Below are 13,834 nucleotides of genomic sequence, written 5' to 3' on the forward strand. Positions count from 1 at the left end.
GAAAAGAGACCCAAAGATCCCTGCAGAAAACTGAGAATAGTTCCTTTACCACAGTGGTTTCATAATCTGTTCTTAGTTTCCTGTTTCTGCTGTAAACGATTCACCATATTTTATAAGAGAGAGAAGGCCAGGCTCTTGTGAGCCAGGAGGGATTTGAGAGATGATGAAAGCTATGTATGTTACCCGTAACCTAAGGCCTTTTGCAAGGTGCCCTACCTGAGCTGGAGTCGCGCCTTTTTTCCCTGGACATGGAAATACCTGTCAGTGCAGAAAGGCCTACTTTTGATCTTGGAAATAAGTTTTCTGGGGTGAGTTCTTAACCCTTTCCAGCTTTCCCACCCACTTTGGCTGTAGCCATGGCCTTCAGATCTATGTTTCTCAGGGGACCTGCAGGCCCCAGATATAGCCCTATGCTGTCCTCCTACCCCAGAGCACACTGTTCAGGCTACTTCCCCTGGGACTGAAATCCAGTGTTTCACTTACTCTTTTTCTTTCCAATATCCTCATGACATTCAATATTGCACTTACTCTAGGTCCTCCCTGCCTAAGGCCCAAGTCAACTTGCTGTCCGGTGGGATTTGTAATCCAATGCTTCCTCGCCCTAGCAGAATCCCCTGTGTATAATCAGAAATGTGACTGAAAAAAGGACAGAGTCCTATGGCTGTGGGTCCCAGTTCCCCACTGCTGACAGTAAGTCCCCAGGAGTGAGCTGTGTAAGCACCTTACATTCTGCACTTGGCTGAAAACAGCAAGGCAAGCCTCCAGTTGAGAAACGTTAACCCCTAGGAAATCCCTGGCTCAAGTCCTTCTCATCCCTTGGGAAGTGCAAATTGGGTAGAAAAGAAACTGATTAAAAACAGAACAAAACAAATCATATTTAGATATTTTGGCTTTTCTCACCAGGGCTGGATTCAAGCATGTCCTTCAAAATAAAAACAACTTAAGTCAATAAATAAATGTAAGGAAGTCCAGATGTTCACGTGAAGACAACTGTGGTCATTTTTTGGCGATCCCCGGTTCTCTTTTCCACCTGTCTGCTCAGTTGCGGTCTCCCTCTCCCTCTCTTGTTGGGGCCCATGCCCCCGCTTTACTGTTGCCAGAGGCTTGTACTTAGTTTTCCTGTTAGGTAGGAGCAGTTACTTCCACTCCCCACACCTGCCATAAAGCATCTTTGTAAACAAAGTGAGTAGAAGGAAAATCTCCTGATATCCACCACGTTCGGCTTTTGCTGATTCTGTTCACCTGGGAGCAGCTGCTACTGGGGAATAAGAAGGTTGAGATTGAGAGTGAGGACCGCTGCCTGCTGGCAGGACCCAGGAGAGCAAAGAGCCCTCAGCTGGTCCATCCTCCCAACTCCTGGTCAGCCTTCTGTTCTGAGATCAGAGCGGTGGGGTCACACTCTCAAGAACTGTGCTCAGCTGCCTCATCTCACACCCTTTCCCTCTCCCTGTGTGCCTGCCTCCCTCTTAAATAACCACGCTGGTGATTGGCACTGTCATAAATCAATACTTTGCTCACTTTCGCATCAAGTAACACTATCCAGGGAGGTGGTTTCAACAAAGGAGGAAGTATTAGAGATCTAGGTTCAAATTAACGTTGCCCCTAAAAGTAAAGGACAGAGACCCTCAGACTGATGAAATATGCTCAGAATTACTTAGACAAAGCAGATATTTGCCACTCTCTTCCCCTTCTCCTGTGTTTTTACAGTGAAGACACCTGAAAGAAAAAAGTAGGGGGAACATAATGAGAGTAAATACGGTAATCTCTTCATTTGCTAGTTCAAGCGCTGGACTTGGGACTTTGGGAGTGGCAATGGGGCCGCTTAGAACCTACATCTGACTTGGACTGAAATGTAGGTGAGAGACAAGATTGTCTCATATCCGGGGAAATCATAACCTATGACTAGGACAGGAAGAGGAAGCACTGCCTTTACTTCAGTGGGAATCTTGGCCTCTGCCTGCAAGCCAGGTGTTCACAGTGAGAAAAGCGAGAGAATAAGCTAATACTCCTATCCTGAACAAGGCAGCGGCTCCTTGATAAAGCTACTCCTTGATCGATCCTTTGCACCTGATTGTTCAAAGTGGACCCCAGGGGAGAAGTCAGAGCGAAGAACTTACCGCTAAGCAGGTATGGTTTTTCTTTCTTTCTCTTTTGCTAGCGGCTGACCGCCCTTCAGCTTCATCCAAAAGATGTGTGTGAACACAAGTATACCTTCTGTTTGAGGTCAGCATCATAGTGGGTGCTGAATCATGTTGGCCTTGCTGCTGTCTCCTCATTTCTAGGTTGGAAAAAAAAAAAAGCATGAAAACAGTCACTTAATGTTGCGCCTCATTACTGATTCTCTCTGGTCCTGCACTAGCCTCCTAGAAAAATCACCACGGGGACGCCTCAACTCTGCATGAGTTACCACAAGTCACACATACAGCCACCTCCCTGTTACAGGGCTGGAGTCCCTGGACCCAGGAAATTCCCCCCCCCCCAGGACAGTGGGAGCTGGGGGCTATGGGAACTGAGAGCAACTCAGTCCTGATTCCTTTTGACCTGCTGGGTTAGTGCTGGCAGCCCCCTGAGGCCAAGGACAGCAGCATGACAGTCACCAGTACTCACCACCTCAAGGAGGGGTCCCTCAGTGCACCTGCCACAGCCCTGCACAGTCCTGTAGCTGAGTTGGCTTCAGACCAGTGAGTTTTCTACCTCTACTATTGAGAGGGCACCTTGTCCCACAGAACCGAGTCTTGCCTGCATGTGCTCAGTGCCACCAAGCCCTTCTTCTCTCCACATTACAGCCCGGCTTGGCTGAGGCTATGGCCAGAGGCACTGCTTTAAGGCCACTCCATATCTAGGACAGGTCAACAGACACCTCTGAGGCCACTGAGTCTTGACTCAATGAATCAGCTATAGCAGGCACTGTTCCTCTGCCACATGGCCTCTAATGATCTGGCTGGAGTTGAAAGGATGCTAAGGGAGGCCTCAGAGGCTTATTTAATCAGTTGGTTAATGGGAAAAAGTATTTTTTGGTACACAAATATGCTTTAAAAATATTTTAGTTATGTCATAAAAGTCTAAACCTGGGGTTGACAAACTATGGCTCACAGGCTAACTCTGGCCCACCAGCTGTTTTTATAAATGAAGCTTTATTGGAACACAGCCATGCCCATTAGTTTTGTATTGTGTACAGCTGTTTTTGCCCTACAACAGCAAAATTGACCAGTTGCAAATGAGACAGTATGGCCCACAAAGCCTAAAATATTAACTATCTGGCCTTTAACAGAAAAAGTTTGCCAACTTCTGATCTAAAAGCTGTCAACTTGTTCCAAAATTATTATGGAATAAACCCAAGACAACCACAAAACAGACTAGACTATGTTTTTTAGGTAATAACTTTTTAAATTATATAGTAATACATGATTTCATGCTCCTTGAAAATGAGAAAGCAGTATACATAAACCTAAATTCACCTTTGGCCTTTCTGTCAATCCTAATCTCCAGTTTCCTCAAAAGTACTTAGTGTGATATATTTACTGCCAGACCATTGTGTCTGTGTGTGAGTTCATCTATGCATAGATGTACCATTAAACATATCTGTTGTCATGTTGTTCTAATTCTGTTTTTCCACTCAATAGCATGACTTGGAGACTTTCCATGTCTGTATAGAGCTCTACGTCATTAATTTTAACAGCTATGTCATATTTCACAGTGTACACTTCTTTTATTTAGCCATTTTCTTTTTCATAGATATTTACACTTTTTCCAATTTTTCAGTCTTACCAATGAACCCCACTGTGTTTGTCTGCTTGTAGACATGTGCAAGTATTTCACTAGAGGAACTACTGAGAAGTTGAATTACCACATCACAGGATATATGTGGTTCAATTTTTGAATGCCAAACAGCCCTTCGCAGTGCCTGAACCCATTGTACTCCCTCCAGCAGAGAAGGATAGTTACTGTTCCTCCACACTCCAAGCAATGCTTGCTGTTTATTCAGTATTTTATTATTTTTTCCATTTGAATTAGTGCAAATGACAACCCATTATTTCAATATTTTAATTTCCCTGATTGTTAATGAAGTTGAGCATTCTTTTTATAGGACCTCTCTTGGCCATTGTATTTCTCTTCTTAAATTACCTATTCATATCCTTAGCTTATTTTATGTTGGACTTTTTTCCTTCTTTGTAGGAGTTTGTTATTTATTCTCAATGCAAATTATTTGATATGCGTGTAATATTCTCCCTAAGCCTGTCACTTGTGTTTTAACTTTGTTTAAATCATACTTTTTAGCCAACAGAAATTTTTACTAATATTTTTGTTGTTATTTTGATGTAGTTGAACCTGTCAATTTCCCTCTTTATGGATTTTACTCTCTGAGGCTGATTTTTAAAAGATTTCGCAGCTTCCAAGATTATGAAGCTACTTTGGTGCACCTTCCTGTAATACTTTTATTTAAAAAGTTAGTCTTTATTCATCTGGCACTTATTGCAATACATATTTATTGAAAAGTCCATCTTTTTCCTATTTGTCTGAAATGTCACCTCTATCATGTACTCAGTTCCTACTTACACATGTCCATTTTTCTGTCCTTTTGTATTTATTTCCTATTCCTGAGCCAATTTCCACTATAATGTTTATATTTTTCTACTTGATATTTTCCCCCAATAAATAGAAAATCTATTTTGTGTTTTGACATTTTGCCTGGTTACCTTATGGAATTCTCTTAATAGTTATAAAAGCTTATCAGTTGATTCCTTTGGAATTTCTAGATAGACAAACATATCATCTTTATATAGTAAGAGTTTTGCTTCTTCCTTTCCAATCTTTACAAACCTTAATTTTTTGTGTCTTATTGGTTTTCCTTGGCTGAGTGGTAGCCATGAAAGAAGATAGTGTCAGAGCTGATACATACAGTTGTGTGGGAAGTATACTGCACAATTCTAGGGGATACTGTTTACAAACACTTAGATGTCCTAGGCATTCTTGTCATGTTCCTCATTTCCATTTTTATTTTGTACTATGAACTTATTTTTCTTGGAACCTTCTCTTTGGGATTCACTGAGATCGAAACTGTTTTCCTCTAGAGGATTTATTTTTGCTTTTGCCGGGAACCTGAGGACAGAACTAACTGGGACCACCATAAGCTTGGGGTCTACTGGCCACACAAATAGTGTGAATTCTGACCCAAACTTACTTGATCGCAGGCCTGTTGTTAAGAATCTCAAAGGAGTCTTTTCTTTTTGCTCTACCCAGAGCCAAGGCTGAGAAGGCCTGGGATACACCTGTCTCCCTCTGTGATTCCTACTGACAATGTCACACTTAGGGGATCTTGAGTTTATAGTCTATGATCTGGTTGGTCCCCAGGCCTTGTCTCCTATTCTACCATTAAAATCCAGGCTCCAGGCCTACAGGAGTCCAGAAAACCCCAGGATAATCATGACTCCCCTTTCTCATGCCTCTGTCTTAGCATAATCTTATAAATTTTGGCCTCTTGAGACTTCCTTTACTTTCCTACCAGCTCAAGCCTGCATGAAAGATGACATTCTTACAAATGTATCCAGTATTTTTAGGTGCTGTATACCAGGAGAATTTTCTCTAACCACCTTCTCCATCATAGTGCCAGCAATAAAATCTTTATTTTTTATTTTAATGAGATTGATTCTAATGCTTCTCCAATAAGATACATAGTAAAAGTGTTTAGTAACTATTCTATATCAGTTTAGTGAAGCTCTCTTCCATTCCTCTTGGTTAACCAAGAATTTTAATCATGAATGAATATTGAGTTTTATTAAATGCTTTTCAGCATTTATCAATTTCCTTATCATATTTCCATAGCTAATTATATAACTCATCCCAAGGGTGATGGAAGCAGAGGTGACCCAATGGCCACTAGGACCCTTGGAATGCAGACTCATGATTTTTCCATTAAAAAGAACAATAAATTCAGGGAATGTGGACAACATTAATTCAAATTCTTAGTGTGGTTGCCATGTTCTGTTCGCTGAGCCATCAGACTCTTGTCCTCACACTTCAGATATTGGTGTCCTGGGCACAACCTGGGCAGGACGGGAGGAATGTGTAGGGGACCCCTCTTGCATACAGGGGCCTTTTAGGTGGCACAACTTGAAGGGGGCTGGGAAAAGTTCTCTGCAACACCTCCTGAACCTCTATGAAACATCGATATGACAAACTGAATACCCAACTGGAAATTGACATAAAGACGCATACCCAAATCCTAAATCCTAATTTTCCTGGATCTGTGTAAGTTCCAAAGGGTCAAACTATAAAACCACAGGCAATACTGGCACTACACATGCGTTGATAAGACATAGGCAGTTAACTCGGAGGCCGCTGTGTCCTGTTAAATATCGGAGGAGGGTACTGTGTGTACTTATGACCTGGGCTGATAACCAGCTCTCAACCCTGATGTGTGTCTAGGAACCTTCTGACCTCTTGGATCTGATGACCAAGTCCCAGGAAGCATAAAGGTCAATTTTCATTTATGGCCCCCTGAAAATAGCAGCTGACTTCACTTTCCTGAATTCACAAACTGTGACTTCGGCTATCTGAGTTTCCTGTGGAGGCCTGTGCATGCCAGGGCCAATGAGGAGACTTTTGTTTACAATACTTGATTTGTTTCATAAACAATTTAAAACATATAGCCTCATTTTGTCCCCATGAATTCTGTGAAAAAACAACTTGCGTCATGTATCTATTTACTTGACAGGAAGAATCAGAATAAAGGAAAAGAAAAGATGTTCTGGCCAGGCATGGTGGCTCACGCCTGTAATCCCAGCAACTTGGGAGGCCGAGGCGGGTGGATCACTTGAGGTCAGGAGTTTGAGACCAACCTGGCCAACATGTTGAAACCCCGTCTCCACTAAAAATACAAAATCATCCAGGCATGGTGGCACACAACCTGTAATTTCAGCTACTCTGGAGGCTGAGGCATGAGAATCATTTGAACCCAGAAGGTGGAGGTTGCAGTGAGTAGAGATCAGGCCACCGCACTCCAACCTAGGGGACAGAGTGAGACTGCCTCAAAAGAAAAAAAAAAAAAGTTCTGTCATTAATTGACTTCATGAACTGGAACACACCCCAGAGCCCCTGTTTCCTCATTTGTAAAAGGGATAATAAGAACGGCTCTGCCCCCAACTCACTTGTTCAACTTGGGATAAATCCTGCCCTGCCTTCCTCACAGGCACCTCGACATGAAGTTGTAATTTTGAAATGATTTTGTAAACAGCAAAACTTGTGCAAATGTAAGTTAAACTCACCAAACATCTCCCTTCACTGAACAGCATCAATGGTTTTATAGGCATCACTTGCCTGCATCTTAGAAATTCAGTATTCTTGCATTACATTCCCCTTACCTGCTTTTTTCTCTTTATCCTCTGGCCAATTCTGCCATTAATATGTGTGTGTGTGTGTATGTGTGTGTGTGTGTGTGTGTGGTGCATGTGCATGTGTATCTTGAGATAGTGGGATGATTATATATATATTATGCATGTGTGTGTGTACATATATGTGTGTATACACACATGATTATATATAATATTGTATACACACACACATAATTAAATATATATATAATCCTGCTATCTCCAAGAGTTTCTATCCCAAAGATTATGGTTTTTGTTTTTTTAACCATTTACCCCCTTTTACTTAGACTCTGTTGCTTCAACTTCAAATTGCCCACTCTTCACTTCCCATAATCTCAGTGACCTGGTTCCAAAGGTTTTACTTTGACTCATTTGAAGACTAAATGTATCTATGTGTCCTCCCCACATTCTTTTCCGGGGAAGGAGCTATCTCACCCTCAAATGTATATTGACTTTTAAAAAAATTATTATTATTATTATTATTATTAAATTAAGAGACAGGGTCTTGCTGTGTCACCTAGGCTGGAGAGCAGTGGTATGATCATGGCTCACTGCAGCCTCAAACTCCTGGGCTCAAGCAGTCCTCCTGCCCCAGCCTCCCAAATAGCTGGGACTACAGGTATGTGCCACCATGCCCAGACACTTTTAAAATTTATTTTTGGTACAGACAGAGTCTCACTTTGTTGCCCAGGTTCATCTGAAATTCCTGGCCTCAAGTGATCCTCCTGCCTCAGCCCCCGAAGCATTGGGATTACAGGTGTGAGCCACCATCCCTGGCTATGACATATGAAAATTTATTTATTTATTATCGATTGATTGAGACAAGGTCTCATTCTCTTGCCCAGGCTGGAGTGCAGTGGGACAATCATGGCTCACTGCAGCCTTGACCTCCTGGGTTCAAGTGTTCTTCCTGCCTCAGCCTCCCAAGTAGCCTCCCATGACTACAGGCACATGTCACCACACTCGGCTAATTTTTTATTTTTTTGTAGAGATGGCATGTCACTATGTTGCCCAGGCTTGTCTCAAACTCCTGGCCTCAAGCGACCCTCCTGTTTCAGCTTCCCTAAGTGCTGGGATTACAGGTGTGAGCCACTGTGCCTAGCCTGTATATTGGCTTTAAACAGCAATTTAAAATGTGAGTCATTTCACATATCTGTTTGATTATTTCTTTTATTTCCTAGCACCATAAAGGTGTTTTTATTGACAAGATCATCTTCTCCATGCCAGTCTGTTTGCGTACTGCCAATTTTCTGTCTGGTTAGTTGGATTTCTTAGGTCCTGCTACTATTGCAAGTGTGGACTGCAGACCCACAGCATCAGCTCACCTGGGAGCTTGTGAGATGCTGAAGCTCAGGCCCACCACAGACCTACTGAATGGGAATTTGCATTTTCATGAGTTCCCGGGTGATCTGTACGTACATGAAAGCTGGAGGATCACTCTCTTAGATTGTAAGCACAGGCTCCAGGTGACCTAAAATAGGGTCACTTCTGAAGCAGGCATGGGAGAGAAGGAAGGCAAAAATCTCAACTGCCAGGACCCTGCTTCCTAGAGATTAAAATGTGGTTCAGAACTCAGGTTGGGATCAAATGCAGTTTAATTGACATGGTTATCTTTTTATTCCTTATTGTAGTGCTTTTAACTACTGCATTAGTTCATGTTCACATTACTGATAAAGACATACCTGAGACTGGGTAAATTGCAAAGAAAAAGAGGTTTAATGGACTCACAGTTCCATGTGGCTGGGGAGGCCTCACAATCATGGTGGAAGGCAAAAGGCATGTCTTACATGGTGGCAGGCAAGAGAGAGAATGAGAACCAAGTGAAAGGGGTTTCCCCTTAAAAAACCATCAGATCTCATGAGACTTATTCGCTACCACGAGAACAGTGTGGGGAAACCACCCCCATGATTCAATTACCTCCTACCAGGTCCCTCCCACATATGTAGCATTATGCAAGCTACAATTCAAGATGAGATTTGGGTGGGGACACAGCCAAACCATATCAACTACTGATGTTACTTTCCTTTGCTTCCTTTCTTTCTGCTGCTTCTCCACCTCACAGCTTCTGCTTCCTCAGAGCCCTTCCTGCTTTGCAGCTTCCCTGTCCTGCCTTCTCTCTGAGTGCACTGTGGCTGCCATGCACAGGGCAGGACCAAGGTACCCAGAGCAATCTGCTATTTTGGCTTCCCTTTCAATTTAAATTCAATTTAAATATTCTTTAAATATTTGTTGACATTTATTTGGTGATGTTCTTTTTTTAATTTGTGGTAAAATATACAGAAGGAGCAGGATTGAAAAATTAATTAATTAATTCTGGTAAAATTCATATAACAAATTTTACCATCTTAAGCATTTCTAAGTGTGTAGCTCAGTAAGGTTAAGTATATTTTCATCGTTGTGCAGCCAGTCTCCAGAGGTTTTTCATCTTTTAAAATGGAAACTCTACTCATTAAACAACTCCCATTCCCCTTGCCCCACAGACCCTGGCAACCACCATTCTACTTTCTGCTTCCATGAGTTTCACTACTATACCTTGTGTTTGTCTTTCTGTGACTGGCTTATTTCAATTAGCATAATGTCCTCAAGGTTCATCCGTATTGTAGCATGTGTTAGAATTTTCTTTTTTTTTCAAGGCTGACTGTATTCCATTGTAGTATGTCCCATGTTTTGTTTATCCATTCATCAGTTGATGAAATTTGGGTTGCTTCTACGTTTTGTCTATTGTGAATAGTGCTGCTGTGAACATCAGTGTACAAATAACTCTTCAGGACCCCGATTTCAGTTCTTTTTGGATATACACCCAGAAATGGTTGCTGAATTATATGATAATTCTATTTCAGTTTTCTGAGAAATTGCCATATTGTTATCTATAATGGCTACACCATTTTTACATTCCTAACACCTGAGTCCAGGGTTCCAACTTGTCTACAGCCTTGTCAACACTTGTTATTTTCTGTTTATGTGATAGCAGCCATCCTAAGGAGTATAAAGTGATGTTTCATTATGGTTTCCATTTGCATTTGCCTTATGATTAGTGATGTTATTTTTTCATGTGCTTGTTGGCAAGTGATGTTCTTTTAAATATGTACTATGTTCTTTATGGTCAAAATAAGTAATTTATTCTGTGTAATTTTCCAAACCACACAACTTCTTGGAAGGCATGTTTAAGTGTTTACATAATAAAACAGTACATTTCTTTCTTGCAAGCAGCCCTACACCACATATTATTCCATTTCTGGCTCTGTCTGCCAACTTCAATGTGCTGTCCTCAGGGTTGGGTTGGCTGGAGTGGCCCTGTGTGACAGGCATGTGAGTGTCCCTGAGCACCGTGCAGATACTAGTCTGTATTATCAAGGAGTGTTTTAAGTCTCCACCTCAGGGTGATGACTGCTTTGGTAGGAAAAGAGACAATTTAAAATTCACCTGATTTCTGATTCGTTCCAATAATGTTTTGGTGCCTTTGAATATGGCAGCCCCCTAGACAGCAGTCCAGCCAGCAGACCTTATAACTTAGCTCCGTCTGTGTGTCTGACATCTAGACTCACGAGAAGAGGATCTAAATGGGTCAGGGAATTACTTGTCCCTGGGACAGAGCAATTACACCATTCTTCACAGGCCCCAGAAGGTCTATGGACCCTTTGTTTGGGCACCAGGAGCTCCTCTAAGAACAGGTTTGGGGTGGGCTTGGCCTCCACAGTGGCCTCCTCCTGCAAGGTCAGGCTGGATTAACATCTTGTGAGAGTCTCCTGCACAAGGAGAGGTGGGAGGCTGTGAACACTTGTATGTAACACCATTTGTCCCCTTGTGTAATTGCTTCACCAATGTTGACAGCTCATGTGACACACCTGTCTTCTTCAGATGGAGGAAGGAAGTAATACCATTTTCTATCAAAAGCATTCCTTGATCATCGCTGGTCTAAAAAACAGTTATTTGATGGGTCTCTTGTCAAAGTCAGTGATATGGTTTGGATGGTTTGTCCCTTCCAAATCTCATGTTGAAATATGACCTCCAGGCCGGGCGCAGTGGCTCACAACTGCAATCTCAGCACTTTGGGAGGCCAAGGCGGGCAGATCACCTGAGGTCAGGAGTTTGAGACCAGCCTGGCCAACATGATGAAACCCCGTCTCTACTAAAAATACAAAAATTAGATGTGGAGGTCAGAGTGGAAGCCAGTGTGAGAGGGTTCAGCAGAAGAAAACATAGCTGCCAAGTGTTTGAGTCCATCAGCAAGTTTGGGCTGGCCTTAGCTGTTGCAGGAGGCATGGTGAACTCTGCCTTATATAACATGGATGCTGGGCACAGAGCTGTCATCTTTGACCAGTTCTGTGGAGTACAGGACATTGTGGTAGGGGAAAGAACTCACTTTCTCATACCATGGGTACAGAAACCGATTATCTTTGACCACCATTCTCAACCACGTAATGTGCCAGTCATCACTGGTAGCAAGGATTTACAGAATGTCAACATCACACTCTGCGTCCTCTTTGGGCCTGTCACTAGCCAGCTTCCTCGCATCTTCACCAGCATCGGAGAAGACTGTGATGAGCGTGTGCTGCCATCCATCACTGCCGAGAGCCTCAAGTCAGTTGTGGCTCGCTTTGATGCTGGAGAACTAATCACCCAGAGAGAGCTGGTCTCCAGGCAGGTGAGCGACAACCTTACAGAGCAAGCAGCCACCTTTGGGCTCATCCTGGACGATGTGTCCTTGACAATCTGACCTTCAGGAAGGAGTTCACAGAAGCAGTGGAAGCCAAACAGGTGGCTCAGCAGGAAGCAGAGAGGGCCAGCACTCACTGGCCACTGCAGGGGCGGCCTGATGGAGCTGTGCGAGCTGGAAGCTGCGGAGGACATCACGTACCAGCTCTCGCTCTTGGAACATCACCAGTCTGCCGGTGGGGCAGTCCGTGCCCCTCCAGCTGCCCCAGTGAGGGCCCACCCTGCCTGCACCTCCACGGGCCAACTGGGCCACAGGCCCGATGATTCTTAACACTGCCTTCCTTCTGCCCCCACCCCAGAAATCACTGTGAAATTTCATGATTGGCTTAAAGTGAAGGAAATAAAGATAAAATCACTTCAAATCTCTAAAAAAAAAAAAAAAATACAAAATTTAGCCGGACGTGGTGGCGTATGCCTGTAATCCTGTAATCCCAGCTACTCGGGAAACTGAGGCAGGAGAATCGCTTGAACCCAGGAGGCAGTGGATATAGTGAGCCAAGATCATGCCACTGCACTCCAGAGTGGGTTGACAGAGCAAGACTACGTCTCAAAAACAAAAAACAAACAAAAAGAAATGTGACCTCCAGTGTTGGAGGTAGGCCTAGTGGGAGGTGTTTGGTCATGGGGGTGATCCCTCATGACTGGTTTGGTACCCTCGGTAATGAGTGATTCTCACGCTTAGTTCATACAAAAGCTGGTTGTTTAAAGAGCCCGGCACCTCCTCCTCTCTCTCTTGCTCCCTCTTGCCATGTGACGTGCCGGCTCCCGCTTCACCTTCCACCATGCTTGGAAGCTTCCTGAGACCTCACCAGAAGCAGACGCTGGTGCCGTGCTTGTACAGCCTTCAGAAGCATGAGCCAAACAAACCTCTTTTCTTCATAAATTACCCAGCCTCCGATTCCTTTGTGGCAATACAAAATGGACTAACACAATCAGATCTCACTGTAACTCCAGAACCTTGCTGCCCACCGTTCTGTCCTAGCCAAAGTCCACTTTTTCCCCTCCAGAGTTACCACAAGGAAAATGAACAGCCTCAATCCTTGCCACTCAGGTGTCCGTGTAGAGAGTCCACCAACAGGCTTTGTGTCAGCAACAAGGCTGTTTATTTCACCTGGGTTCAGGCGGGCTGAGTCCGAAAAGAGAGTCAGCAAAGGGTGGTGGGATTGTCATTAGTTCTTACAGGTTTTGGGAAAGGCCGTGGAGTTAGGAGAAATGTTTTACGGGCAGGGGGTGGATCTCACCAAGTACATTCTCCAGGGTGGGGAGAGTTACAAAGAACCTTCTTAAGGGTGGGGGAGATTACAAAGTACATTGATCAGTTAGGGTGGGGCAGAAACAAATCACAATGGTGGAATGTCATCAGTTAAGGCTCTTTTCACCTCTTTTGTGGATCTTTAGTTGCTTCAGGCCACCTGGATGTAAACAGGGGATATGATGGCTTAGCTTGGCCTCAGAGGCCTGACATAGATGAAATTTCTCTTCCAAACACCACTAGCTGGGGAGTTGGCTCTTGGCTGGGGCTGGTCCGTGCACAGGCCAATAAGGGAGCTGGGCAAGTGCGGAAGTGGAGACTAGCTGTGTCCCAGACAGCGACTCTCCCCGGCCTGTGACCCTGGAGAGTCCTTTAGCAGGGCAAAGTGCAACGTAGGCAGACCATAAGGGATGCCTCGGTAACAGACAAGCTTTGTGTGCCTGCAGGGGGACAGGAAGAGGGTGGGGCAGGAGAGGGAGATAAAAGGCTCTGAGGC

At 43.7% G+C, this 13,834-nt stretch overlaps 1 protein-coding gene and 1 pseudogene across 3 annotated transcripts in view; both read left to right on the plus strand.

Moving 5' to 3' along the window:
* Window positions 1-313: 313 nt before the first annotated feature.
* NR1I2 (nuclear receptor subfamily 1 group I member 2) overlaps window positions 314-13,834 on the plus strand; it is a 36,143-nt gene continuing 22,622 nt past the window's right edge. For 2 of the 3 annotated variants that reach the window (XM_025376175.1, XM_025376176.1), the window contains exon 1: window positions 314-2,127. Coding sequence is in view for 1 of the 3 variants with exons in the window: in XM_025376174.1 (XP_025231959.1) it covers window positions 2,587-2,681 (95 nt within the window). In the remaining 2 variants the exon portion in view is untranslated. Of the gene's footprint in view, window positions 2,128-2,540; window positions 2,682-13,834 lie in introns of those variants that run through there. The other variant, XM_025376174.1, reaches the window with a different exon arrangement.
* Window positions 11,745-12,451, plus strand: LOC112618746 (annotated as a pseudogene).

Source organism: Theropithecus gelada, chromosome 2 (genome assembly GCF_003255815.1).
Source record: "Theropithecus gelada isolate Dixy chromosome 2, Tgel_1.0, whole genome shotgun sequence".
NCBI lineage: Eukaryota > Metazoa > Chordata > Mammalia > Primates > Cercopithecidae > Theropithecus > Theropithecus gelada.